This window comes from Alternaria infectoria (genome assembly GCF_024043175.1).
Source record: "Alternaria infectoria strain BMP 0036 chromosome Unknown scaffold_1, whole genome shotgun sequence".
NCBI lineage: Eukaryota > Fungi > Ascomycota > Dothideomycetes > Pleosporales > Pleosporaceae > Alternaria > Alternaria infectoria.
The window spans coordinates 1,083,090-1,108,378 of record NW_026250690.1 but is presented as its reverse complement, the minus strand read 5'-3'; the positions used below and the strand labels follow the sequence as shown (position 1 = coordinate 1,108,378).

The 25,289-nt window shown below is 54.1% G+C and overlaps 9 protein-coding genes across 9 annotated transcripts; 3 read left to right on the top strand and 6 right to left on the bottom strand.

Annotated features, from left to right (window-relative positions):
- Nucleotides 1-328: 328 nt before the first annotated feature.
- On the bottom strand, nucleotides 329-1,540 carry J4E92_000414 (uncharacterized protein; the record flags this gene model as incomplete). Its single annotated transcript, XM_051491831.1, has 1 exon — nucleotides 329-1,540. The coding sequence occupies one exon, from the start codon at nucleotides 1,538-1,540 to the stop codon at nucleotides 329-331; it is 1,212 nt and encodes a 403-aa protein (XP_051357343.1).
- Nucleotides 1,541-1,836: 296 nt separating this feature from the next.
- J4E92_000413 (uncharacterized protein) lies at nucleotides 1,837-3,442 on the bottom strand (the record flags this gene model as incomplete). Its single annotated transcript, XM_051491830.1, has 2 exons — nucleotides 1,837-2,802; nucleotides 2,849-3,442. The coding sequence occupies 2 exons, from the start codon at nucleotides 3,440-3,442 to the stop codon at nucleotides 1,837-1,839; spliced, it is 1,560 nt and encodes a 519-aa protein (XP_051357342.1).
- Nucleotides 3,443-3,818: 376 nt separating this feature from the next.
- Nucleotides 3,819-5,366, bottom strand: J4E92_000412 (uncharacterized protein; the record flags this gene model as incomplete). The annotated part of the gene is made up of 1 exon (XM_051491829.1): nucleotides 3,819-5,366. One exon carries the CDS (start codon nucleotides 5,364-5,366, stop codon nucleotides 3,819-3,821), a length of 1,548 nt encoding a protein of 515 aa, XP_051357341.1.
- Nucleotides 5,367-6,422: 1,056 nt separating this feature from the next.
- On the bottom strand, nucleotides 6,423-7,584 carry J4E92_000411 (uncharacterized protein; the record flags this gene model as incomplete). The annotated part of the gene is made up of 2 exons (XM_051491828.1): nucleotides 6,423-7,131; nucleotides 7,187-7,584. 2 exons carry the CDS (start codon nucleotides 7,582-7,584, stop codon nucleotides 6,423-6,425), a joined length of 1,107 nt encoding a protein of 368 aa, XP_051357340.1.
- A 1,606-nt stretch (nucleotides 7,585-9,190) lies between these two features.
- Nucleotides 9,191-10,642, top strand: J4E92_000410 (uncharacterized protein; the record flags this gene model as incomplete). The annotated part of the gene is made up of 1 exon (XM_051491827.1): nucleotides 9,191-10,642. The coding sequence occupies one exon, from the start codon at nucleotides 9,191-9,193 to the stop codon at nucleotides 10,640-10,642; it is 1,452 nt and encodes a 483-aa protein (XP_051357339.1).
- A 1,000-nt stretch (nucleotides 10,643-11,642) lies between these two features.
- Nucleotides 11,643-12,134, bottom strand: J4E92_000409 (uncharacterized protein; the record flags this gene model as incomplete). The annotated part of the gene is made up of 1 exon (XM_051491826.1): nucleotides 11,643-12,134. The coding sequence occupies one exon, from the start codon at nucleotides 12,132-12,134 to the stop codon at nucleotides 11,643-11,645; it is 492 nt and encodes a 163-aa protein (XP_051357338.1).
- A 2,025-nt stretch (nucleotides 12,135-14,159) lies between these two features.
- On the top strand, nucleotides 14,160-15,825 carry J4E92_000408 (uncharacterized protein; the record flags this gene model as incomplete). Its single annotated transcript, XM_051491825.1, has 2 exons — nucleotides 14,160-14,186; nucleotides 14,248-15,825. 2 exons carry the CDS (start codon nucleotides 14,160-14,162, stop codon nucleotides 15,823-15,825), a joined length of 1,605 nt encoding a protein of 534 aa, XP_051357337.1.
- A 1,119-nt stretch (nucleotides 15,826-16,944) lies between these two features.
- On the top strand, nucleotides 16,945-18,864 carry J4E92_000407 (uncharacterized protein; the record flags this gene model as incomplete). The annotated part of the gene is made up of 4 exons (XM_051491824.1): nucleotides 16,945-17,706; nucleotides 17,757-18,084; nucleotides 18,137-18,157; nucleotides 18,581-18,864. The coding sequence occupies 4 exons, from the start codon at nucleotides 16,945-16,947 to the stop codon at nucleotides 18,862-18,864; spliced, it is 1,395 nt and encodes a 464-aa protein (XP_051357336.1).
- A 710-nt stretch (nucleotides 18,865-19,574) lies between these two features.
- J4E92_000406 (uncharacterized protein) lies at nucleotides 19,575-25,171 on the bottom strand (the record flags this gene model as incomplete). The annotated part of the gene is made up of 3 exons (XM_051491823.1): nucleotides 19,575-19,771; nucleotides 19,825-19,974; nucleotides 20,026-25,171. The coding sequence occupies 3 exons, from the start codon at nucleotides 25,169-25,171 to the stop codon at nucleotides 19,575-19,577; spliced, it is 5,493 nt and encodes a 1,830-aa protein (XP_051357335.1).
- Nucleotides 25,172-25,289: the final 118 nt, after the last annotated feature.

The following is a 25,289-nucleotide window of genomic DNA, read 5'->3' as shown; positions in this document are numbered from 1 at the left end:
GACTTGGCGATCAGGCATTAGCTGCAATTCCTGGAGTGAGGACAGTGCAGATGTAGACACTTACGAAGTAGCAATGCGAGATGTGCCTGAGGGTTGCTTTGGCCCTGCTCGGATCGATGGGGGAACTGGGCAACATGTTCCTTTCTACTACCTGGAGGGGCACTAGTATCCTATTTGGAAACTCTTGTACTCTTTGAACTACACAGATGTGGCACTGTATGCGAGGATTCAACATAAATACTGTACCGTTGACAAAGTTCCATATGTCCGAAACTCTTATCTATCAAAGCGACCATTCTCAACATACCGCTCCCACCAATCACCCTACCTAAACACCACCCATAGCCCCCTCCATCCACGGATAAACCGTTCCATTCGCCTCGGGATACCCCATATGCAACCTCCCCTGCATAAACCGCATCTCCTTCGGACTCCCATACTCCGCCAGCAACATACTATCCTCCACGGGCATACACCCATCCAACACACCATTAACCAGCAACAACCTACAACTGCTCATCCCCATCCCCACAACAGCCACGCCCTCTCCCTTCCCACTCACGAGCGAAAACTCGTCTTGGCACTTCTCTTTCATCTCGTCAAAGGAGGAATAGCCGTATTTCTGGATATACGCTTCCTCGAGACCGAAGGGGTATTCGTGTTTAGAGATCTGTGAGAGCCATTCTGAACCGATGTAGTGGTGTGTGCCGGCGCCGTGGCCGACGCTGCCGAGGAGGCGGGAAGAGTGCGTGTGCGCGAGGCGGATGGCGTAGTAGCCGCCGGCTGAGAGACCCCATGCGATGACCTTCTTTTCGTTCAGATACGGTGTTTCGCGGATCCAGTCTAGGATGCTGGTGAAGAGCCGGTCCGGGGAGAGCGGGTCGCGCTTGTTGGCGGGGCAGTCGACGGTTGTGCCGGGTATGTCGCAGATTACGGTTGCCCAGCCACGGTTTAGATGCTCTTGGGTGCGCTCCGTGTTGTCGGGGCGGTGGCCGTCTAGGCCGGTGATGAGGAGGACGGTGGGGAAGGGGCCGGAGCCGGTGGGTTTGCGGATGTAGAGAGGAATAGAAGTGCCGTCGCCGTTGGAGGCTTGTTTGTGGGGTATTACGACTTCTTCGAGGGGGATGTCCCATAGTTGTGCGCCGCGGAAGTAGACTTCCTTTTGCTCTTCGAAGACCTTCTTCTTGAGCTCGGTGCCGATGTAGGGGAATCGAGCGAGTCGGTATACAGCGTTTGCGTTTAGGTAAAGCTTCTTCGCTGCCTCTTTGTCCTTGCTTTCCGTCTCTTTGGCTTCCTTCGCTAGGCGTTGCGCTGTTGGCAAGAATGCACTTGTGTATGCATCCTCGTAAGGGTCGTTGATGTTGTTGTCGATGAGATGCTTGAAGATTGGTTCGAAATCTTCAAACTTGCCATCGTGAAAAGGGTAAACGCCTTTGGTGCAGGGAAACTTCCATCGTTGTTCCCAGAGTTTCTGGATACTGCCGCGATGTCCATATTCCTTGGTAAAGAGGTCTCCGAGGATCCAATTTCCGTTAGGCATGACGCAAATATTTTGACTGAAGAAATATGTGATAGTATCCTGTAGGTAGGCTGCCAGCCGTTTGCATGTCGTCGTTGCGCATACAAGCGTTGTATATACATTGCCGTTTCGGGATCGGCGGGGCCGGCTCGCCAGTTGCTTCAGGCCCGTCCGGACGGACCCCCGCAAAATGAACTACGGCTTCCCGTAGTCTGCATCAACCAAACGCACGTCAAACTTCCGATGAAGCTGACATTGATCTACTGGGATGGTGCGACAAAGTGGCAAGACCCTGGATGCAGGTACAAGGATGTGCATTATTGCCCGGGAAACTCTTCTACCTCTTCCTCCTCCGCTTTACGCTTCACGTACTCTCTCAGGACATGCACCAATCTCGTCCTACCGTCTTGCCTCTCGAACACCTGTGCGTGGTCTACAGTAGGCCACCAAATCGTCTCTGTGCCGTGGCCTCTCCACTCGGAGTCCTTCCAGGTTCTGTCCTCGCCCTTGAGGTCAGCACCATTAAGGTACTTCCCAATTGTCTCGGTGTCGACTATCAGATCCCTGCCTCCAAGGCTGACAGTTACGTCCCGGTCGTTGAGGTCCTCCTTCCACAGTATGTTTTGTGCCCAGAAGAACTGGCGCGCCAGGGTTTGCGCAACCATCATGTCGGTAGAAGCGAAGTAATAGAGTTGGTGCTCGTTCGCCCCTTTCGGTCGACGCGCGGTAAAGTTGTACGCCACATCGGGAAGATGTAACAGGAATGTAACAGGGTCGATGAAGACCATCGGACCGATTTTGGCAGCGGTGATGGGGTCCCGAAGAAGGTGGGTAGAGATGACGGAACCGTAAGAGTGACTTGCGAGTACGACTTTGTCAAAAGCATGGCGTTCCAAGATCATGTTGATCTGGCGACAAATGTCGTCTTTGTCTGGAATCGCCCCAGTGATACGGAAGCTGACAGGCATGATCTCCACAGCAATGATGCCGACCTGACCATCTTGTGCCGCAAGCGGATCGTGCTTGTTTATCTCGTTCAAGAACTCGACGTATGGGTGCAGGCCGATGCCGATGCCGTGTACGAAGAGAACGGGTAGTCGCGTCTTCGAGGTGTGTGGTCGGTACCAGTAACTCAGATCAGGCGCGGATGAGATGTTGCGCGTAGTGAGACTGGCAAGTCGCGGTGGGAAGATGGCCAGCGAGGAGCGAAGGTGGGTGCGGAAGAGCATGAAGCCGTAGTAGCGCAAACGAGCGGCGGTGAGGGTATCGACTAGCATCACGATCTGTCGCCGTCAGTATCACATATCATGTCGAGACCAGCAGACATACCATATACCACAGAAACGGCCGATGCGCCATGTTGACTTGGTCGATAGTCAGACGCAGGCTCTTTGCGCTGCCCATACCAGGCGCCAGCTTCCTCCCAAGCATCGTCTCTATGCCATCCGCATACTCGTTGAGCTCGTCGTCCTCAGCATTGGTTTCTTCCGGGTGCGCCTGCCGCCTCTTCCTCCGCTCCTCGTCGCTCTCAGTGCCGCGGTTCAGCAGCGCCCACGCAAAGAACTCGCGCACATTCTCGCGTCGTATCTCGCCCGGTCTCGCGCCCAGAAACCATCTGCTGACGTAGTACTCGGGGTGAGGGATCTTATCCCAGCATCGCCAGAAGAGCTCCTTCCTCTCCCCCTTCTCGAGGGGCGGCGGGTGTTGCGCCGAGGCTTGAAGCGCGCGCTTGCGTGGCAGGTAGACAAGCAGCCAGAAGGCGGTCTCGATGATGCTCCACGTGAGGAGGAAGCGACGGAAGGCCGTGTGCGGGGGCTCTGCGATGCTGAAAGAGACCCAGAAGATGCTGAAGGGCGTGATGGCGCGGAATCCCAGGATGCACGCCCTGATGAGCAGGTACTTGGGGAGGGTGTTTTCGATCATGGCGAATGTGCGACAGGATATTAGCTATCAGGAAGTCAACCGCACCCCATCGAAAGGCATGGCGGGGGTATTATCGTTATCATGGTGGAAGTTGTTGACGGCTACACGGCAGGGTTGCTGCTTACAGCCCGCCGATGACGCAGCTGCCTGCTGCTTTCTTTGGCTTAGTCAGCCGCGCATCACACTTCTCGCAACCAACACCGTATTCGGCAGAGTGTACATTCACCCTATATTGTTCGCATCTATGCTAGACCCAGGGTATCTTCAAGGCGTTTTCAGCCGTCATCTGAACTTCCAAAAGCAACTAATCACCTCCCGGTCTGTTCAAAGCGCCGCCAATCTAACGCCGAAACACCTGTGCAGTCCTTCTGCCATCTCAACCTTGGTTGTGTCCTCCGTGTCCTCCACGTGGAGGGTATCCACCACGACCGCGACCGAACGTAACGTTGCCATAGCCGCCTTGGCCGAGATGTCCGCCAAACCCCCTGACAGAAGGGTGTCCTCCAGGGCCTGGCGGGGCGAAGCCATGTCCACCAGGGGAGTCGAAGTACTGTCGGAGACTGTCATAGTTCATGGTAGAACCAGATGGACGAGTGGTACCACGACGTGACATGGGACGACCCCAGTTGGAGTAGAGCCCCCCACGATGCGGATTCTTGGTCTTTGGTTTCTTGAGGGCCCGAGCGATAGCGTCCTTCTCACGCCGAATGAGGGCCTTCTTGTTGGCTACACAAATGCAATGCTCGGTGACGTGTTCCTTTCCTGGCTCGATATTGCAATTGTTCTCCTCGCACTCATCACAATGAAGGTCTGTAGCTGTGCAATCTGGCTTCATGTGGCCGATAGTGCCGCACTTGAAGCAGTACTTCTCAACGCCACCGAGGCTATCGTCGAAGTTCGCCACACTATGGCGCTCCAGATCTTCGGCCACTTGCTCCATGCTCTTGTGTGCGAACTTCTTGCACTTGTGTCCGCCCAAAACGATTTGGAATGCGGAGATCAACGTACGAGCGGCGTCGTTTGCCGCCGTGTGGGAATCACGATGCTCGAAGGAGAGCTCTTCGACCATGCGCCTGAGGCCAACCTGCTCGTTGCGGGGCATCATCCAGTAACCCTTGTCACGAACCAGCAGCTGGGTGTCGATGTAGCGGACCACGGTACCGATTGGCTCCATGTCGAAAGCAATAGCCTTGGACTTGAGGTTGTTCAGATCGTGTCCGACGTCGTGGCCGAGAACGACGATGGGGAAGTTGCCCTTGAGGTCGGGGAAGTAACCCTTGAGGTGGGGGACGTCATTGATGGGTTGTACGAAGAGGTCGGTCAGGATCTGACGCGCCTCGGCGAAGGTGACGAACCGGCCTTGACCGAAGCGGTTGCCTTCGACTCCCCGCGATGCTGGATTCTGATTCGGGAGATGGGACGTCTCGATGGTGCGTAGGAGGTAGAAGCGGACTTTCTTCATCAGGTTCTCCCCATGATCACCGAAATCTCCAGTGGCCACAATGGGCAATACATCTTGACGACCGAAAGTAGCGATACCGACCTCGGTGGTCTCATCGGTATTGTTCGACCAGTGCTCGCAGTCGATACAGATGACGATGATGTGGTTGGCGAGGTCCTTGGCGATGTCGGGGATCTTCTTGATGCATCTACCTCCGACGCAGTGCTCCCACACTTCAAGGTCGCTGGCTTCTTTGAAGCGGGCCTCGAGCGCGATGATCCTGGGGTCTCGGGCATCAGGTGTACCACTTATATCGACTGCGTTGAAGCTGGCTACGAGCGCAGTGACCGCGGGATCTTGAGCATCAGGTTGAGTACTTGTGGGCGGGGCAGCGGTGACGGGGACCGGTCCACCTTGGGAGTTCTGGGACATAGCGGTGTCGCTTAAGGGAGGTAGAGTACTGGGATGCTGTGAGTATCCCATGGCGGTGGGCGAGTCCGCTGTCTGCAGAGGTAGAGGTACGATGTCAGTCTATGGCTCACATGCATTTCGTACAGTCAGAACTTACCTTACGTAGTATGTCGTGCGAGTGAGCGATCTCAAGTCGACGATGTCGTTCGGGTTGAATGTAGTCGCGGGTTCGGGTTGCGAAAAGACAAGTAGAGAGTGCGGCGGAGACCAGAGGGGTAGGTACGAGAAACGCCGAATGTATAGGTGTGAACGGTCACTAGGCCAAGGTGAGCACGTATTTCATTGAGCTGATCAGTGAGCGTGAGCGATCTTGTGCCTTGGCCCGCCCCCGCCGCGCAAACAGGGTCGTCGTGGAGGGGCGGTGGTGAAAGTGAAAGAGGAGGAAAATCTTGGAGGAAAGTTGTTGAGTATATTCTCGCGATTTGCAGATGGCAATGCTGTCGGCAATGATAGCGTACTTATAAAGTGTGGACTCAGTCCACATGAAGTTGCGGATCATGGTTTCAATATCAGTCTCCCATGGCTATGTCCACTGGAGCGGATTAAGAGACTTATACTAAAAGAGCTATCCAAGGTACGACCCACACGATTGTCAAACAGCCAATCTCGTGCTTGCTAGAGCTACGCCTACACACCGACGTGTCCTCTCTACGAGCTAAGCTTTGCGGTATTGCACCGCTTCGATATTCTACGCCAATCGCACGTGACAATGTCGTATCGCAGACTCTTGGGCTGAAGCTACTTCTCTTTTGCGAGACGACCGGATTGTATGGGTACATGTGGATTTTGGAAGGTGTTTGTCGCTCGTTGCGATGGGTCATCAACGTCGTATCGAAATGTCGAAAAAGACGGTCACCTACACGAATTCTTGTATGAATATTGCATTCTTGGATCACCTGTAGTGGATTCTATCGCTATTTGGAACAACATCGGCCATCCTCAAAAACGCCCAGGCAAATTTCAGAAGGTCGAAGTACGAAGTATCCTACAGACAGTGTGGAGACACGCCAAGAAATGCGGTCGTTACAGGGTGCCATACTTTCTCAGTCTGACACAATACTTACACCTCTAGAAATCTGCAAGATCAAGCGCAGCCACCGCATTGGCGACTTTCTCGATCGAGGAAACCTCAGGACCTTTCATAGCATACGAGATGCAGCGCTCAGTCATATGGGTGCCCTTGGCCTGCTTGCGTTTGTCCGACTGCGAAGAGGCACAGTGGTCACACTTGACCTTTGCGTAGCAAAGCTTGCCTTGATAATTCCTCTTGGTATGGCCATACTTGCCACAGCGGAGACAAAAGAGGTCACTGCCCCAGCCCCACACTTGCTGCTGACTAAGCAACTCAATGGTATCGACAACCTCCTGCAGACGACCGCCGTCCTCGGGCTTGAACTCGGAGGGAAGCACCATCTGGACAGCAGCAATGAGTGTCATAGCTGCGTCGTTGCCAGCGGTGTGAGCATCCCGATAAGCGAAGCCGCACATGCCGACGAGGGTGCTAAGACCGATCTTGTTACCGCCCCAGGAATCGTATTTGCACTCCTTGGCGAGGTACTGGGTGTCGATGATCTTGACGACCGTACCGAGAGCCATGGCGTTGAAACCCAGCGTGGAGTTCAACATGGCCATATCGCCAGAAAGGGCATGGCCCATGACGACGACGGGACAAAAGCCCTTCGAAGCGTCTGTGTCGTCGACGGGCCATTGGAACATGGCGGTGAGCATTTTCTTGGCCTCGGACTTGGTGAGGAAACGGGTAGTGCCGAAGCGGTTGCTGTGTTACTGTTAGCCGACGTCCTTTATTCTAGGAAGAAAGAGATGATACTTACGCTTCAGGATCTCCAGGACACCACTTCAAGTTCAACAAGTGCGCATTTTCGAGAATACGCGCATGGTAGAAGTACACCTGCTTCAGCAGGTCCTCACCATGCATACCCGGACCTGCCAGTGCGTGCATGTCGCGAGAATCAAACGTGGACACGCCGATCTCGGTCAGCGCGCTCTGCTTGCACTCCCAGTTCTCGGTGTCAAAGTTGACGACGATCATGTTTTTGGCGGAGGGGGGCACGCCGTCGAGGTTTGAAAGGCCGAGGCAGTGCGCGAGGACTGCGCGGCTGGACTTGCTGGCAAGGGCGAGCTCGAGCTGCGCGTTTGGGGAGAGGGGCGGAGGGGAGGAGGAGTCGTTGGAGTCGCGGCTGGGGGAGCGGGAATAGCTTGAGTCGGACATCTTCGTCGATCTCAAGAGCTAGTAATGTCAGTCAGTCTTCTTTATTGAACCGGGCTTCAAAGACTTACAGGTATGATCTGGTAGGAAAAAGGGGTGGTCGACTGCTCAGTCTCGCTGATGAACTTCTCTGAAAGTTGAGACTTTTTCACAACGGTGATTCGTTTCTCTTCGGCAGATTTCCCACGTATTTATACAGGCTTAGTGCTGGGAGTAGGCTCGTGCTGTATCACGATAGTCTAGCACACTGCCAAGGGTGAATGTGATGCAGGGGGGCTGCCTGGGTACTGTGACGTAAAAGAAGGGCGGTGGTTTTGACCGGAATAGTGAAGAGAAGGCTCCAGAGTTCTGAGTAGGCTGAGACTTCTGTCTAGATGTTGGCACGAAAGGGGAGTTGGTAGATGTGGTGTGTCGAAGTGTTGCATAACTGAGTGTGGACTCCAAATTTTGAGAATCTGATAAGATGGTGGTAGCGAGAATTTTTCAACTTTGGTTATGCAAATATATAACTACAGTACGAATAAGAGACCAACCAGAGGTCTGACAATTGTCTATTCAAAACGTAGCTCTTATAAATCATTCTATGGTCAGCATTCGCCGGTAGCATCATGCGACAGGGCGAGAGGCGAGCCAGTGAAGACTTCAGCAATCCAAATCATCATCTTGAGAGAATATATATAGGGTCGAAAAGCAAAACGGTGGCAACAATCGACAATTTCAAATCCTTCAGCTTTCTTGTGATGTTTTCGCGCCTGTGGCCAAGGACCTTTACCCAATACATTAACACTTGCTTGTTCAGCGTGGTTTTCGTCCAACAGTGCTAACGCAAGCTCTTTTATAGCGAGAAACGCACGTTCATGGGCAAAGACAAGTCTTCGTCAAAAGGATAGGCGTTTCTTCATACATCTCATCGATGAAAATTTGATCATAATCAGTTGAGCGGCGCAGACGAACGACACGCAGCATGATGAGCAATACTGCCGGAATTGAAACGACGGAGTTCGGTATCATACTCTGTAATCATGCTAAAGATCTTAGGTGTTTTTCGCCCGGGGCAGTAAAGAGCTTAGCATCAGTCGCGAAGTTTGCTTGTGAGTCTAGGTTCACGATACAGTCGTGCGCCACCTGCCGGCGGCTGTCCATCCCCGGCCTAAAATTGCTACGACTGGTTCGATATATGTTTGGGCAGTGAAAAATGGAGATGCATGGTCCATCAATAGACCCGTGCCAGCATATAACCGAAAGCCGATACAAGTCGTTTGGAGATGTCATTTGTGGGAATGCAAGCGTCAGATGAGGAATGAGGTTTTTTGGGTGATGTCATGGGACCAGCCGCACGTGGCGGGCCGTGCGCTCATCGCTGTTCCTGCCCCGTCACTGGACGTATCACCACTGTACCTTCATTCTCAGACTTGCGTGTTCCAACATTGTCTTCTAATGTCTACGACAACGACTTTGACACTTTACTCTTATGCAGCATTTCCTCTATATCGTTCTATTGTACCTTGACTGAAGATCGGCGGCTCTCCACAAGCTTCCCCGCATTCCACCTGCAGCGAGTCAGGCCAACTCCACGTGTTCGCAGCAAAGGTTGCGAAGTACCTCGCGCATGGATACCTCGTCTCCTCTCTCTCGCATCGATACACTAGTATCAGATATGCCGTTGGATAAAGACAGTAACACCGACGTCGTTCTACGCGACAGACTGAGTGCGCTGCCCGATGAGCTGCTGCTCCACATCTTCGAGGCGGTTGGTTGCCTTTCCAGACGCGACCTCTGCAACGTATCGCGCGTCAACAAACGATGCCACCGCCTCAGTGACGCCGTCTTATATAAGAGCATTCTGTTCGAAACTCCAGAGCTGCACCTCACATTCAGCGAGTCATTGAGTCGTCGCCCGCGCCGCGGCTCAGCCATCCATGAAATCAAGCTTGCCTACCCGTCTTCGGAGCTGTCGCAACTGGCGCTTGATGCGCCTGTCGCCGGTTCATACCTGGATCCCAAGCGCTCAGATAGCCTCTCACGGACTTTATCGATAATGTCAAATTTGGAGAAGCTCGATATTTCCGTCCCCGACGTGCTCCTACACGGTATCGGTACCTTGTTCAACGGACCCTTCGACCTCGCCTGCTTGAAGTCCTGCTCACTATTCTACCAATGCGCTAATGATGCTTACTGGGACCTCCGCGAGAACATACATATCTTCGCCCATCCTACGCTGGAAACCTTAACGATCCGCAGAGCTAAGCTAGACGAGAAGGGCTTCGATCACATCGAGCGGCCGCACATGACGGCGCTCAAACAACTTCACTTGATCGAATGCGATATTAACGACGACTCACTTGGGGATCTCCTCGAATTGCCCGAGGCGCTGGAGGAGTTTGTCATGACGCAAACAGAAGAACCGGAGCCAGAACTGGAAGAAAGCTCTGATAACGTTGGGGATTATATCCTGGCTGCACAGTCACAAGCCGAGTTCTTGAAGAGCATAACGATCGATCACCCAACGCTTACTGGGCGCAAGGTGCTACGTATGCGCGAGTTTGCAGCGCTCAAGACATTACGCCTGAACTGGGATTACCAGCTATTTGGAAAGTCATCTAAGAAACCGCGTCTTCATTCCGTTGGTCTCCCGCCGGTTATGGACACACTCGAGTTTTTCAATGAACTAGGAAGCGACGCCGAGGTCACAGACCTTCTACTGGCTACCATCGAGCAGAAGGATATCGTTGCTAGGAATTGGAAAACTTTGGTTGTGGTTGAGGGCGAAGACGGAGTATCGAGGGAAATCAAGAATGCGTGCAAGACTGCGGGACTACAGTTGGACATTATTGGGGCTATGGATGAGGACACCGAATCAGAAAATGAATCAGAAAACAAATCGGACGGCGAGTCGGAAGACGGATCGCAAGGCAAATTCTGGGCAAAACCGGATGCCAGGACCCAGATATCGGAAAGTGAATCCGAGAGCGAATCGGGAGACGACACATGCCTTAGGGTTAACAAGGACATTGAGTCAGATGACGATGAGAGCATTTCAGGTGCTCGTCGTTTTATGTGAAGGGTAATGTTTGCTCTTTCGACCAGGCTTACATGACTGTGTTGCGAACACGTTTAGACTACAACAACAACGACTTAGAGCCTAGAAATGCATATAGACTTGGCTTCATGCGCTATATTATACCAGTCCATTACTGCAATACCAGCGTGTACCTCCCTTTCATAACGATCTTCACTCTCCGGCCATTACCCGGATTTCTACTCGCCTTCCCAAGCGCTTTCTTTTTCTTTGAGCGCCTCTTTGCTTGTCTCTTGTCTTTCGCGGTGTCCTCATCAACCTGATTCCTTCGCCTCCTGCTATCTCTCCAGCCCTCTACGTACAGCCAAATCTGTCGCATCACACAAATAAACACCATTACGATATGTTCCGCTTTAAGCTTGACATGTGCGGCGGGGATGTAGGAGATATTCGGCCTAGGAATAGAGCCGAGGAGTGTTACTGGTAGAGATGCTATGCGCGCGAGCGCGGTTGTGGTGCTGTTCATCATTGTGAGGGGTTTGCGGTTTGTCGCATACAGTGGGTATAGCAAGAGCAGATTTGGGTTTGGCGTAGTGTATGTGTAGTCGTCAACACGTCTCCAGAATTCACAGAGTTCCGCATCATAGCAAGGCGTGGAGGTATCCAATGTATATCCAGGTATCCACGTACATCCAGCAAGGCTATGAGGTACACCAGGACTATCTATGTCACATTCCTCCATTGTTCATGACAACAGCCAGGTGATGTCAATCACTCAACGACGCTTCAACCGTGGAAGCCCATCATACCCCCTCGTCCCCTCGCTCCACCACCACGTCCTCGACCACGACCTCGATGGCCTCGGTAGCCGCCACGTCCATGACCTCGGCCTTGACCTTGTGGAGCAGGCCGGTAGCTATTGACCCTGTTCCGCATCTTGCGAATGCTGTAGTTGACGTCCTCAAGCCGAATCACGAAATCGCCAGCCATAACCACCGAAGCAGCAATATCTTCAAGCACATCATTAGCACCAATCCTCTTCTCAATTCGAAGCCATCTTACCCTCATCCTCAGTATTACCAGGAATCTCATTCCGCTCTTTCATGTGCTTGATGACAAACGCGATTGCCTCCAACTTGAAACCAGTGCGCGTCATATCCGCCAGACGGCTGAGCGCGGAGATGAGTGCTAGACCCCAGTTGTGGCAGTCTGGATCGGGGAGGTATTGGATTGGGAACGGGGTAGCCATGGAGCGGAATTCCCAAGCCGCACCTGCGGACGCCAGGAGGCGGGTGATTGTGGCCTTGGTGTCTGGGGGGAGGGTGGTGAAGTCGTGGAATGTGGGGCTGTTGTCGATGAAGTAGTCCTCGGCTTCGTCCTCGGCTTCGTCATTCGCTGAGTTGGTGTGGTCTTCGGGGTCGGCCATCTGGGTGTCCTCCATCGCGTTTTCGGTCTCGTTGGCGGTTATGGTGTTGCCGGTGATGGGGTCCACAGTGATGGGTACAGGGGCGTTGCTGGCGTCGATGAGGTCCATGGTGATGGTTCTTGATAGGTTGATGTGTCGTGGGTAGTACAATTGATTGATACGAGCTTGAGTGTTACCAAGATAGCTTGTGTCGATTGTCAAGCGGGAGTGTAGGATTGATCGAGGTACAGTTGTCGTGGACTTATATATGCAGACTGGCAAGGCGCTAATCAGGAAGTCGCAGTGAAGGAGCCTTGGTGGTGTGTATATGGTAGCGATACGCTGATCGTAAAGTCGTGGTGACCGGCTCCCTCACTGCGAAGGCGAGACAATGTCGTAGTTCCTCATTGTTACTCCTATTCCGTGGCCGAAATGCGCTCGTGAAGCTCATGTGGATAGCTCTGCTGTTATAGTTGCCTAGAGTTCGTCGTTTGCTCGTACACTGCTTCCGTGATCTTCATCACGTTGCTGGGCCTCCTGACGTCTTCATTTGAACATGGCTTGCATGCGCGCAAACGCTGACTTTCTTTGTTGCTGCGGTTGCTCCATCGCAAAACCTCCAGCTCCGTTGTTCCCGTGATTATTCACCATAGCGTTCGCGGGTAGTTCGATAGGATCGCAATTGTCGACCGTTGGCTATAACAGATCAGCTTCCCTTGTCCTAGCGCAATGTTTCCACCAAGAGCGGCACTCACTGCTGCCATATAGCCATCAATCTGCTGCGGTTGGGCAAATGCAGGCCTCCCTTCTCCTTGCAACTCCTGCGGTCCATTGTGTTTGTATTGGTCTCCATGCAGCTCCGTCGGTACATGCCCTTGTCCTACATACGATGGTGGCATGGTTCCGTTGCTTGGGGCGCCCGGTGGTGCAGTATACTGAACCCCGACGTACTGCGCGTTTTGTTCCTGCATCCTGCGCATAGCCCTTTCGCGCCTCCGCTGTGTACTACAAATCTTCATGAAAACGACTGTGCAGAAGATGCCCGTAACAAACATGATGACAAGAATTATGACCGCGACAGTGCCTTGCAGCGAAAGATTAGTGTTGCGACGTTGGATGGGCGCCATGTTGTCTGATTGCTAGTCGGGGTTGGAGATGCGGTTTTCGAATATGAGAGATGCGAGGGGATCAAACTCGCGAACATGTCATGGCGTCTGGGAGGCCTGAGGTGTACTTAACCTCACAGCATGGATGCGACAGGCCGCCTGAAACCCATGCGCGTCTGGGCACAAATTTGGTGCACCGCCATGGACGTGATAGCGGCGCAGCGCTGTTGGGGGCCAAAACGGGTACGCGAGGCTGACCTCTCGGTGCTGCCAAGGCTGAATTCTCCGAGACCGGCAGGTACGGCATGTCTCTACCGAGGAGGATGGGACCTGGCGTTGAAGAGATAGGAGAAGAGAGTCGATCAAATGAGGTCTTACATTTGGCGATAGGCCTGAGAGGTGTCCTGCTTCAGAACCAGTCCTGGTTATTGTGTAGCATGTATCACGTTGTTCAAGCCAAATACCGCCTCCTCCTGGTGGCACTCGGGACCACTCTTCGGAAACCCTCAGCGAGGACGAGAGACATGTCCAGCTTGGTGCTTATCTATCGGATCGTGAGGTTGTCGAGAGCTTGGTAGGGCTCCCGCGCTTGAGCCTCGCGGCGCTTGCATTAGCGTCGATTCAGTCGGTAGATGACGCGCAGTTCGAACCAAGACGAGATGACGTGTGACATCTGACCAGCGCGAAGAATTTGGTGAGCTTGGAAATCGAACGTCGCAAACTCTGAAGATCTTCTGTCGGACAAGATTCGCTATGCTGCAGCAAGGGTGAGCTGTACATGTACTCTGATCGCCAAGCTCGGCTGTGTCTCCCCTCGACCCATGGTTTTCGCGACTACGCGCCGACTCTGCCACAACACCCCACGCACTTCTGCATGTGCGCCCGCCTATCGTACAATCAACCTACCACACTACGCCGTGTCATCTCAAACGCGCATTGCTCTAAGAGGAGATCATCGTGCGACACATCACAACAGTCTCGACATACAGTCTGAGTATGCACTCGCAGCATAGACACATACGAAGACGTCAATATTACAAGAACCAAAATGGATGAGGACCTCCGTCTTCTCGAGGTATGCAACGGCGCAAGAGTAGAAAGTCGTGCGACGTCGCTAACGGGAATGCGACTTACAGCAGGAATACTGCCCCACGATAGACCCCACTCTTCTTTATACGATATACTCGGATTTCGCAGGAGAACCGAACGCAATCGATCTTACTAGGCAACTACTCGAACCCCTGAAGTTGACGGCCGACGCCGAAGCTCTCGATTTCGACCCCTCTGGCAGCAGCGGAGGCGCAGTTCAAGGCAGTCCAGACAAGCACAGTACCGATGTCGACTCCAATGCCGATTCGTGGACGACGCAAACGGTAGCGACGGGCCACTCGACGCTCTCGAACGAATTCTCTACACTCAGTGTCAACGGACGGTCGGGGGGCTCAGAAGGGTCCCTGGAGGATGGATACTACAAGGATATCGAGCAGTCAGACGTCTCCACAAAAGAACTGTTGCTTGCGGAAACCTTCCCAGGTCTGCGGCTCGCGCAGGTCACGTACACACTGAAGAAGTGTGGATACGATTACGATAAAGCGACGGATGAACTGTTGAACCAAGTCTTCTTCGATGATAGTAGGAAAAGCCCTACTGAAGAAGGACCAGTCGCGAAGGGTATTGATGCATTCTCAGAAGACCACCTCGTACCGCAGAAAGGCAAGAAAGCTAAGAGCAAGAAGAAGCAGAGGCTTTCCTTGGAGGCGGGTACTAGCTACCTCGTCGAATCGGATGCGCCAACCAATCGCTGGCAAAACACGAGTCGAGATGTAGACTTTATTACGTCGCGTACAGGCCTTCCAGCGAAGACGGTATCGTCGCTTTACCACGCGAACGGAACGTCTGTTTCGGCGACTGTGCTGGCCATTGTAAAGAAGGATATCGCAGCGCACAAGAAAGAGGGTGAGCCAGATGCTGCACTGGTACAGGATGCAATCACACTGAATGAGGGCTTTCCATCTATGGATCTGGAGCACGCCCTTGCCATAGTGCGACTTACTGCTCCTTCGACGATAAAAGCCCAGGAGTTAGCGAAATCCCTCACCCAACAACCTGCTAGCGAGACAGGTGGAAAGGGTGGTATCAAGCTCGACTTACGATATGCTCCTGTCGATCTATCTGACCCTTCCGAAGCTACGCGACTCCCTACTTTGACTCCTTCTGTTCGACCACGCGACGCGATGTCCACAGCTGCTGCACGAAACGACGCATTCGGGAAAGCATCAGGTGCCTACCGCAAGGGCAAGTCGACGCCACTCATGAGGCAAGCAGCCGCGTACTATGCACAAGAAGGTCGCGACCTCAACGCCAATCTGAAAGCGATGAACGCAGCCGAAGCCGACGCATTCGTTTCCACACAATCTGGTCCAACATACCTCGATCTCCATGGCGTTACTGTGGCCGACGCAACGAGAATCGCCAAACAACGAACACAAGCTTGGTGGAATGGTCTGGGCGAGCGCAGAATACCCGAGTGGAGCGGTGCTGGTCGCAGAGGTGGTGGCGAGGCATATAGGATCATCACAGGGTTGGGCCGACACAGCGAGGGCGGAAGGGGAAAGCTGGGACCTGCAGTCTTGAAGACGTTAGTCAACGAAGGATGGAAAGTAGAAGCAGAGCCTGGTGAGCTGTATGTCACAGGACTTGCAAGAAGGAGATAGTGAGCTTCGATGTTTAGACAAGATCTTGGTGTATATCAGGGATGTATGGCGCATAGGATGTTGGAGCATGTACAGCGACAGTACCATTGTGGAACGTATCACAGAGAAGAGATGCGATTGGATATCATCAAACACGGATTCAAGACATCCTGCCCTGAGTGTTCGCTCTTTCCGTCTTTCAAAGCCAAGGCTAGCGGCGCGCTAACGTTTTAAGCTTCTTCGGACCCCACCCACCGTCCATTGCCCCCATCTTAATCACTCACCTCAATCCAGGTCGCTCACGAAACCTCCGGGACCTGTCAAAGGCGCTCTCGTACATCCACTGTTCCAGTCGTAAGGCTGCACCCACGATCTGCCTTAGTTTCGAAACCCAAACACGCGTACTTAGCCGACACTTAACGCGCCAAGCTGTCGTTTCACGGGTGCTGCGACGGAACCAGCGACACCATCACTCGGAAGACGCGTCGACGATTAACCAAGAACAGAAATCGGGATATCATATGCTGTCACGTCTATCACGGCTCACTGACAGCGCGAGGAAGGCATCGCGATATGATTTGAATTAGGAATTTACATGGTCAAGCGCTTCCCCAGCGATTCCACGCGACGCCAAGGTACATTTCGTGCTTAAGCTACGAGTCGTCCACCGAACAAGCAATTATGTTTTGCGTATAGCATGCGGAACCAGCTACACGACCAGTGTTTCGCCTCCGCCCGTTGAAGTACCAAACGACACATGCCCGCGCGACAGCACAACAGCCTAAAGGCATGTGCGTCTTCGCGCACGCTATGCTACAGCGTATCTACCATGACGATCGACAAAACGTTCGAACAAAAGGCTAGAACGCACGCACCGTTTGATACGGGACATGCTCCACCCCATCGGGCCGTTCCCCATGGAGGGCATGATATATAGAGAAGGTCTTTCCATGCAGTATTACTATTCATCAGTTCGATACTCATCCAGCTTACTTAGTCTTCTTCTCTACTTCTATTCAATCATTCTTCCTTGTATATATCGCTGCTAGTCGGCTTTTATCTTACCTGTACATTCTCTACTTACATCACTGCCGGGCAGCTGATCTTTAATCCTCCTTCACATCTTTTCTATCCGCCAATATGAAGTTCGACTCCTCCATCCTTATCGCCTCCTTGGCGGCGACCGCTGTTGCGGCTCCGGCTCAGGAACCTTGCGATCACACTGCTATGGCTAAGCGATGGGTTGACACTACTGGTGGCCAGAGGATGCCTGCACACTACGTCGCTACTGTCCGCAAGCTCTCTTCCGAGAAGGTTAAGAACAAGCGTACACTTGACGCACTCCTCGGTGGCCTTGGCGGCGGAGCGGCAGGTGCTGGAGCTGGAGCTGGAGCTGGAGGCCTTGGTGCTCTTGGTGGACTCGGTGCTCTAGGAGGTGGTGCCGGTGGTGCTGGAGGCCTGAGTGCTTTGGCTGGTGGTGCTGGAGGTCTCGGCGCTCTCACCGGTGCTGGAGCTGGTGGCGCAGGAGCTGGAGCTGGAGCCGGCGGTCTCGGTGCCCTTGGTGGACTTGGTGCTCTAGGAGGTGGTGCAGGTGGCGCAGGAGGTGCAGGAGGTCTCGCTGCCCTTTTCCCTGGTCTCGCCAAGCGTCAACTTGATCAGCTCCTCGCTGGTTTGACTGGCGGTGCAGGTGGCGCAGGCGGCGCAAAGGGTGCGGCGGGTGCCGCTGGCGGTGCTGGTGGTATCGGCGACCTTCTCAGCGGTCTCGGTATCGGTGGTGGAGCTGCTGGCGGAAAGGCGGGCGGTGCTGCTACTACTACTCCCAAGGCACCTGCCACTAGTGCTACCGCTGGCGCTGCGAAGGGCCAGAAGGGTGCCGGTGCTGCTGGTGCTGGTACTCTTACCGTAAGTACTCTCTCGTCTTGGACTACATTCCCGAAGCTGACTTAATCCAGGGCGCTGCAAACAACGGCACTGCTGCGGCAGGAGGCGCTACCGCCGCTGGTACTGGCAAGGCTGGCAAGGGAGCTGGCAACTTGAACGGAGCTGCTGGTGCCGGAGCAAATGCTAACGGAGCTGCTGGCACTGGAGCCACTGCCAACGGAGCCACTGGAACTGGAGCTACCGGTACCGGAGCGACCGGTGCTGGCGCTGGCAAAGGAGCTGGTAATGGAGCAGCTGGTGCTGGAGCCACTGCCAACGGCGCTACTGGTACTGGAGCAACTGGTGCCGGAGCTGGCAGGGGACAAGGCAATGGAGCTGCCAACGGTCAACAGGGAGCCGGTAAGTGATATCAAGCACCAAAGTTACAGTTATAGACACTGACATATATCAGGCGCAGGCCGTGGTCAACAAGGTGCGGGAGCCGCCACTCCCCCAACTCCTCCTACCGCTGGTGGCGCGGGTACTGGAGCAGCTGGAGCTACTCCCCCTACTCCTCCCACTGCAGGTGGTGCCGCCCCCGGTCCTAACGGAGCTACTCCTCCTGCTCCTCTCACTTCTGGTGGCATTGCCGCTCCCCCTGCTCCCCTTGCTAATGGAGCTACTCCCCCTACTCCTCCCACTGCTGGCGGCGCGGGCACTGGAGCGACTCCCCCTACTCCCCCTACCGCTGGTGGCGCAGGTACTGGAGCTACTCCTCCCACCCCTCCCACTGCCGGTGGCGCTGCTCCCGCTGCTGGTGCAAACGGTCCTCTTGCCGGTGGAAACAGCCCCACTGCTGGCGGCGCCGCAGGAGCTGGCCTCACAGGAACTGGAGCTACAGGTGCTGGTGCCGCAGGCTCAGTCGGTTCAGCTACTGGAGCTGGCGCAGCGACTGGAAACGGTGCCTCTGGCGCTCTTACTGGCGCTACTGGTGCTACTGGTTCTTCCAGTTCTACCGGTGCTTCTACCGGTGCGTCTGGATCTACTAGCACATCTGGAACCAAGGGCACAGGTGCAAATAGCGCTTCCAACGGCGCCTCCGCCGCATCTGCATCTGGTAACGGAAAGGCCTCAGGTGGCAAGGGCGCCTCGTCTGGCAACGCCGACTCTGCTCTCGCTGACTCTCAGGAGGAGGACTAGATCGCTCCAGCGACCATCTAGCACATGTATGATGGCGACGGAGTATGGATGAATGGATGAGTAGATGAACAGTCAGTATGGCAAGCCTGGGATGGATGTGTAATGATATGGACGAGATTGGATTTGGATCTACATGTGGACATGACTGGGATTGGGACTTGGAGACTCACGATCATTTATCGGATAATAAAATTTATTTCACGCGAACATTTGTGTTCTTAGCGGATGATGTGATAACAACGTATACTCAACGTCTTGGTCTGTTCATGGTGATTGAGAGGGCGAGCAGTTAACATCTAGGTCTATTGCCTTTTCTCCTGCTCTAGACATTCTGCTGCCTTCGAAGTGCGAGATATCACAGCACATAGCAAATAGAGCGGACAATTGCAAGACTTATTACCAGCACCAAGACGGAATCACAGGCACCCAAATCGATCCTCATGCGATTCTAAAAGATATCGGATTGCGCAAACTAACTACTAAGTCCCTTACTCAGAACGCCGCTTCCCAGAAGCCGAACCTTTGCAATGCATACTAAGCCCACACAAATAGTGTCGTTAAATAAAGGCGTTGAATCTATAGCACGTATAGAGAGTGAGAGAACGCGTCTGACGCCTCCCAACAAGGAAACAGACCCCTGGGTATCCATAGTCTCTCCTGCCAGTCCTCCACTCACTTAATCATCATCACTACGCCACCGGGTGAACAATTTAGGAAAGATGGAAGGCGCCTTGGCCTTCGCGGATGGCTACGCTGAGCTTCTCCCGTAGGATGTCGACGGTGCTGTAGTCGGGCATCTTGAGGTAGTTGACGCATGTCATGACGGAAGGGAGGTAGTCATCGGATGAGTAGGGTGGCTCGCTGGGCTTGCAAACGACCGTGAACATTGGTGTGAGAGCCTTGAAGCCTGAAGATGGGTTAACAAGCAGGATTGGGTGAACAGCGAACGATAAATCTTACCTCCAATTGGTAGCTTGGGGCTGCCGGTGATGAACTGCAAGAAGTCCCTACGCTCCTGCGCATCGAATTCGCTCATGGTGGCAAGCAGGTTGCGTACGCTCTTGCTGTCGAGGTTGTAGCCGTGGTCTGCTTTGATAGAGTCCATAAGAGCTGTGGTATGATTAGTAACAGTGCTGAAGTGGTGGATGGTTCGAAACTTACTCTCAAGCGACCAATCCTCATCTGTCCGACCGAATAACATCACCAACTCATCGGGGGTGAATGCCTTGAGAGCAGAGTACGGGAACACTTCTGTGAAGCCTGCGCGGAAGGCATCCGCCTGTCGCTGAACACCAGAGCCGAGGGTGAAGTCGATGACCTTCTCTACATACGTGTCGACATTCTCGATCGTGACGGACGTATCCGCACCGTTCGGAATAAGCTCGATTGAACCATAACCAGGAAGTGTAAAGTCGAGAGCTAGGTCTTCCACACGGCAATCTTGAATGACAATATCGTTAAGAGCCGCCGCTTTTGCTGCTGCGCTCAGATTATCGTTGTCAACCTTCTTCTTTGCATCGGCGAATTGCTTGAGCAGAACCAGAGACTTGGCCAGGTCTTCATCGACCGCTTTGATCGCTCCAAGAGATGGTGCCACTGCTGCACTGGAACCGTCACTGATGCGGAAGAATGTTGGGTTGAAGGACACGTCGATGATGCGAGAGTCCAGCATGGAGCGAGCGACAAACTTGCCCAGAATCTTGAACAGCTCGAGACGCTTCTCTCCATTCTCAGTGCTTGCTTCTTCGGTGCTCATGGGAGCGGGGTAGAGTCCTCGCTTGCCGAAAGCATATTCGTCCTGATCGCTGGACTCATTCTCTCGCCAAAGCTTCAGCTTCTTCTTTGAGAACTCGCGGGATACGGTGGAGTAGAATTCCAACGTCGGTCCCAAACCAGTTCCAACTTCCTCAAAGTACTCGACCTCCAGGACACTAGCCGAATGACCATACAGTTGCATGACTTTCATGGCGGACTCCAAGATTCGGGACCTAGAAATGCGAACCTTCTGGCGTTGAAGTCTACCTAGGAACGGCCGCTCATCCCTATGACGGCTGTCTCGTGAGTCGCTTGTGGGCTGCGAGTTCTGCCATCGCGTCATCGACCTAGAGTAGCCGAACGAGGTAGACTGTAGGAAGAGGTGGCGTGTCTCGAACGGGAAAAGGAATGGATAGAACCGAGCCAGATCCTCGCTCCAACTAGGAAGGCAGTTGCTAGCTACAACGAGAGGCTCTTCTAACTGACGGTTGAGTTTGGCTGTGAGCTTCGTGTTCACGAATTGCGAAAGCGGCTCAGCATTCAGTTTGACCTGTTCCTTATTCGCCAGTAGGATGTCGTCAAGGTGCGTGTTCAGCCCGTGAAGTATGCTGAGTAATCGCAAAATACCAGATGTCACAGGGTGTTGATCAAGTGAGGCCGGCATACCCGAAACGTCCGAACGCGACTCTGGCGGTGGTGTCAAGGAGCTAGGCTCGCTTGGTGGAGGGCCCTGCACCCGCTTGAACTTGATGGTATGGATACCATTCCAAACCGAGCGATGTGATCCGTCCGCTGGTTGCGCCTGGCTAAAGTGCACAGCGCGGTAGATTGTTGTCTCATTTGAGAGTGGCTGGTCGTTCACGCTGAATTCGATATGCCAGTCTTGAGGGGTCGATTGTACAGCGCCAGCATATGACAGAGCGCCCACCCCACCTAGAGTCTGACGCATGGCAGCCGAGCTCTGTAGCAAGGCAGACAGACGCGACGTTGGAGTTCGGGTTTCGGAAGGTGGCTTCGCCAGCGGTGTGTTTTGTACGGGTGTAGCAATCCGCGTGCCGTCCTCCTCACGAGCCGTGGCTTGCCCCGTCGATGCGACTTCGACACTGACAGCCGATGGATCTGGCATATCCTCATCCAGCTCATCTTCAAGATCATCGACGATGGCATTCAAGGCGCTCTCGTCATCCATGGAGTCTTGGTCGGAGAGCTGCGCCTCATCAGCACATTCAACTTGATCTTGGCTGCTGTTCGAGTGAGGCTTGGCTGGAGGTGGTGGCGGGGGTGGAGGAAGCTGCGCCTGTTGACGCCTACTCGATCGACGAGACTTCTCTCGTGTGGCGGAGCTCGGTCCTGGCTGGGATGCGTCGGTTGGGGCTGCCTTGGATCGCGAAGACTTCTTTGAAGCCCGGTGTGACGAATCTGAAGGGGTGTGGGGTGGTGGCGGCGCGCGTCCTTCCGAAACAGCTTGAGCATACATGGCCTCAAATTGATCCCGAGATGGGAACTGATCGCGAGTTTTAGCCGGGCGTGGCCTATCTGCCAGGCTGATGCGGGGTCGAAGGTAGTCGTCCAGGGCTTTGAATGTAGCAATGGCGTGAATAGACACCATGATATTGCGGTACGTCTTAGGAATTCCTGAATCGTCATCGGCGACAAGCTTCAGCCTCAATTGCTTAGCCAGCATGGAAGTTGCGCTTCCTCGGCTGTCGTACATATTTTGATGAACAGTAATCACGTCGAAGTGTTCAGACCTGCTCAGCAGATCTTGCAGCTTATGGACCAATACGCTGAAAGGCGTAGCTGGAGACGCAGTGCTCGCGGTCTTGATCTTGCTCTGGCCGTTACCTCCCATGAAGGCTTCCAAGAAGATAGGCCTAGGGTCGACCTTCTTGTCAGACGTAGACATCGAGAACAGCTCCAAGAGCACTTCCACAATCTTCGATGTCTTGAGCTCGTAGCTTGTGATGCTTTCTAACGCATCGCCTTCAAAGTAAGATGCCAGTCTAGTGAACAAGCTCATACAGTCCCTTGTGGCACCATCAGCAACGCACGTCTTAATTTCACCTGCAAGCGATTTCAAGTCCTCCAGGACCGCAGACGCCTTTTCGCGTATAGGATTATTAGATTCCTTCTCGTGAACGTCGATGAACTTTTTAGCACGGAGCGTGATGATGTCTTCGACGTCAGGCATCGGTAATGGCTCCCGCTGGTCAGAGGACGACGAAGAGTCTGACTCGTCATCCTCGTCTCGGTTCTGGCTGCTTTCATTTGGTTCATCGTCAGGATCCACGTCCTCGCCATCGTCGGACTGCATTTCCACGTCGACACCGTCGCTCGACTGGGCAGGTTCCCGCTCAGCGTCTTGTTCGGCAGTAGAGACGGTGCTAGCACCTGAGTCAGCTGCAGCCTCTGTCTCTACTGCTGACTTAGGATCCTTGGCCTTGGTTTCCAAAGATTTGCAGGGACGGTTCGCCAACTGTGAGATCTCGGATATGACACCTTCGCGATAGAATTGGTACCGGTAGATGGGCTCCAGCCGCTTGAGCAATAGCTCGGCAGCCTGTAACGCGTATGTGACCAAAGATGGGTGGTCCTGCTGCGTAAAGATCGATGCTAGATGCGAAGCATAGGGTACCGGCCGTAGAGCTTCCTCTAGGATATCGGTGTCCAGATTTGACAACATCTTGAGATGAGCGGTAAGCACTTTCTGGCGTACGCTGAGGTTGACAGTACTTGAATAAGCGTCTGTCAGAGTAGGCAGAAGGATCACGGCGAAGCGCTTAACCTCTGCCTTGCAATCTTCCAACAGCTCGACGCGTTTCTCATTGGTGGTCTTCTTGTTAGTGGAAGAGAGTGGAAGAAGGTCGTCGCCTGGGTAGCCGGCATCGAAGAGATCGTCAAGGTACATCAGGCCCTCGGTCGGGACATCGGGCAGCAGTTCGCAGATAACATTCAACGTCTCGAACACCTGATCTTTGGGCCGGTGAATCAAGGCTTGCATGATGACGACAGAGTCAATTTTAGCTGCGACGTCCTCAGTGCCACTAGGAGGTGAAACACCAGTTAGGATCTGGTACAGAGTATCGACCACGTTCATCTTCAACAGCTCAGCTGACAGACGCGGGCTTGCCTTGGCGGTGTACGCCAGAACCTGCAGGAACATAGTGTGGATGCTAGGTCCAATGAGATTGGTGCTGCCCGGGAGCAGAAGTCGCAGGATAGCTTTGAGAAGACCTGGGCTGACCAGCTCCTCCAGCTTGCTCTCCTGTTGCCGGAAGCTCTGGACAATCCTAGAGACACAGATGCAGCCCTGCTCTACAACCTTTTGATCGTTGTTGTTCAGGATATTCTCAAGAATAGGCATGACATCGCGCACGACCGGGAAGGAATCCTCTGGGATGTTCCTGCAGCAGTTGGCTGCGGTTGTGACGGCTACACGCTGTGTGCTTGTGGCGAAGAAATCGAGAAAAGTCAAGCACGCTGTAAGACCGCCTTCCCGTACAATAACTCCCGGAAACTCAACTGAAATCTTTTCCAGCGTGCTCAGACATTGTTCGGCCAGATCGATGAAGTTGATCTCGAGCAACTTGGAGCAGAGGACGGGCACAGCGCCACCGTAAACGACGTTGGCGGTAGCTTGAGGCAGGGCTTCCATCAGGTTGGCCAAGCATCGGCAGGCGAGCAACATAAGCTCCGGGTTCTCTTCCATTGTGAACTCGTTCGGCTGCATGAGCTTAACCAGCTCCTTGACGTAGGCATCGGGGGAGAAGTGGCCGGCCAAGTTGTCTTCGGTGGAGATGAGGAGCACTTCGGACAGCTCTTGCAGCGCAATCAGCTGTATAGACATGTCTGGCGATCGCAGCTGGTCCAGAATGCCCCGCAGACGCTGTGTGGTACCTGCCATCATGCCGGTGAGCTGCCTAAGCGCGGACAGGCTGTGTGAGTTGCGTCCCAGGAAGCCGCTGGTGAAGGGATCGTCGTCATCATCGTCGTCTTCCTCATCGTATCGCTCTCCGTGATCATCGCCGTTCTCGTCATCGCTGGTATGGTCCTCGCCAGACTGGCGCGTTTCCTCTTCGGGCTTGCTTGCGGGAGCATCGTCCATGGTCGTGTCGTCCTCGGCCTTGTTCGATTTGCGCGAGCTTCGGCGGGAGGTGGAGGGGCTATCGGCGTCGGGCGCGGTGTTTGAGGGCTTGGTCTTGCGGCCGCTCTTGGATCGCTTCGAGGGCTGTGGCGTCGACTTCTCGTCGATAGGATCTGATGGTGGGCTGTCTTCGGTCAGCGCTTGCTCGCCGGCTGGGGCAATTGGCACAGACCCAGACGAAGACATGGCGGCTTTGCCTTTGGCCTTCTTGGTCTTGGTGGCGCGGCGTTTGGGAGTAGACTCTGGGTTGTCTGCTGGGTCGGGGCTGGGGTCGCGCGCTGACGTCTTCCGCTTGCGGGACGCTGGGGCGGGCGGCGGTTGCGTTGCGGTCGGAGGAGCAGCGGGGGGCGAGGTGTCGTTGGTGTTGGCGGATTGGCGCCTTTGCGAGCGAGTGACTCTGGACGACATGAGATTCTGACTACAGGCTTGTGAAATCGAGATGCGCGCAGACTGTGGCCCCGGTGGGTGCAGCACTTCTGTGGGGGCAGAGCAAGGTGAGACTTGGTTGAGGACCGCAGCAGCGTGT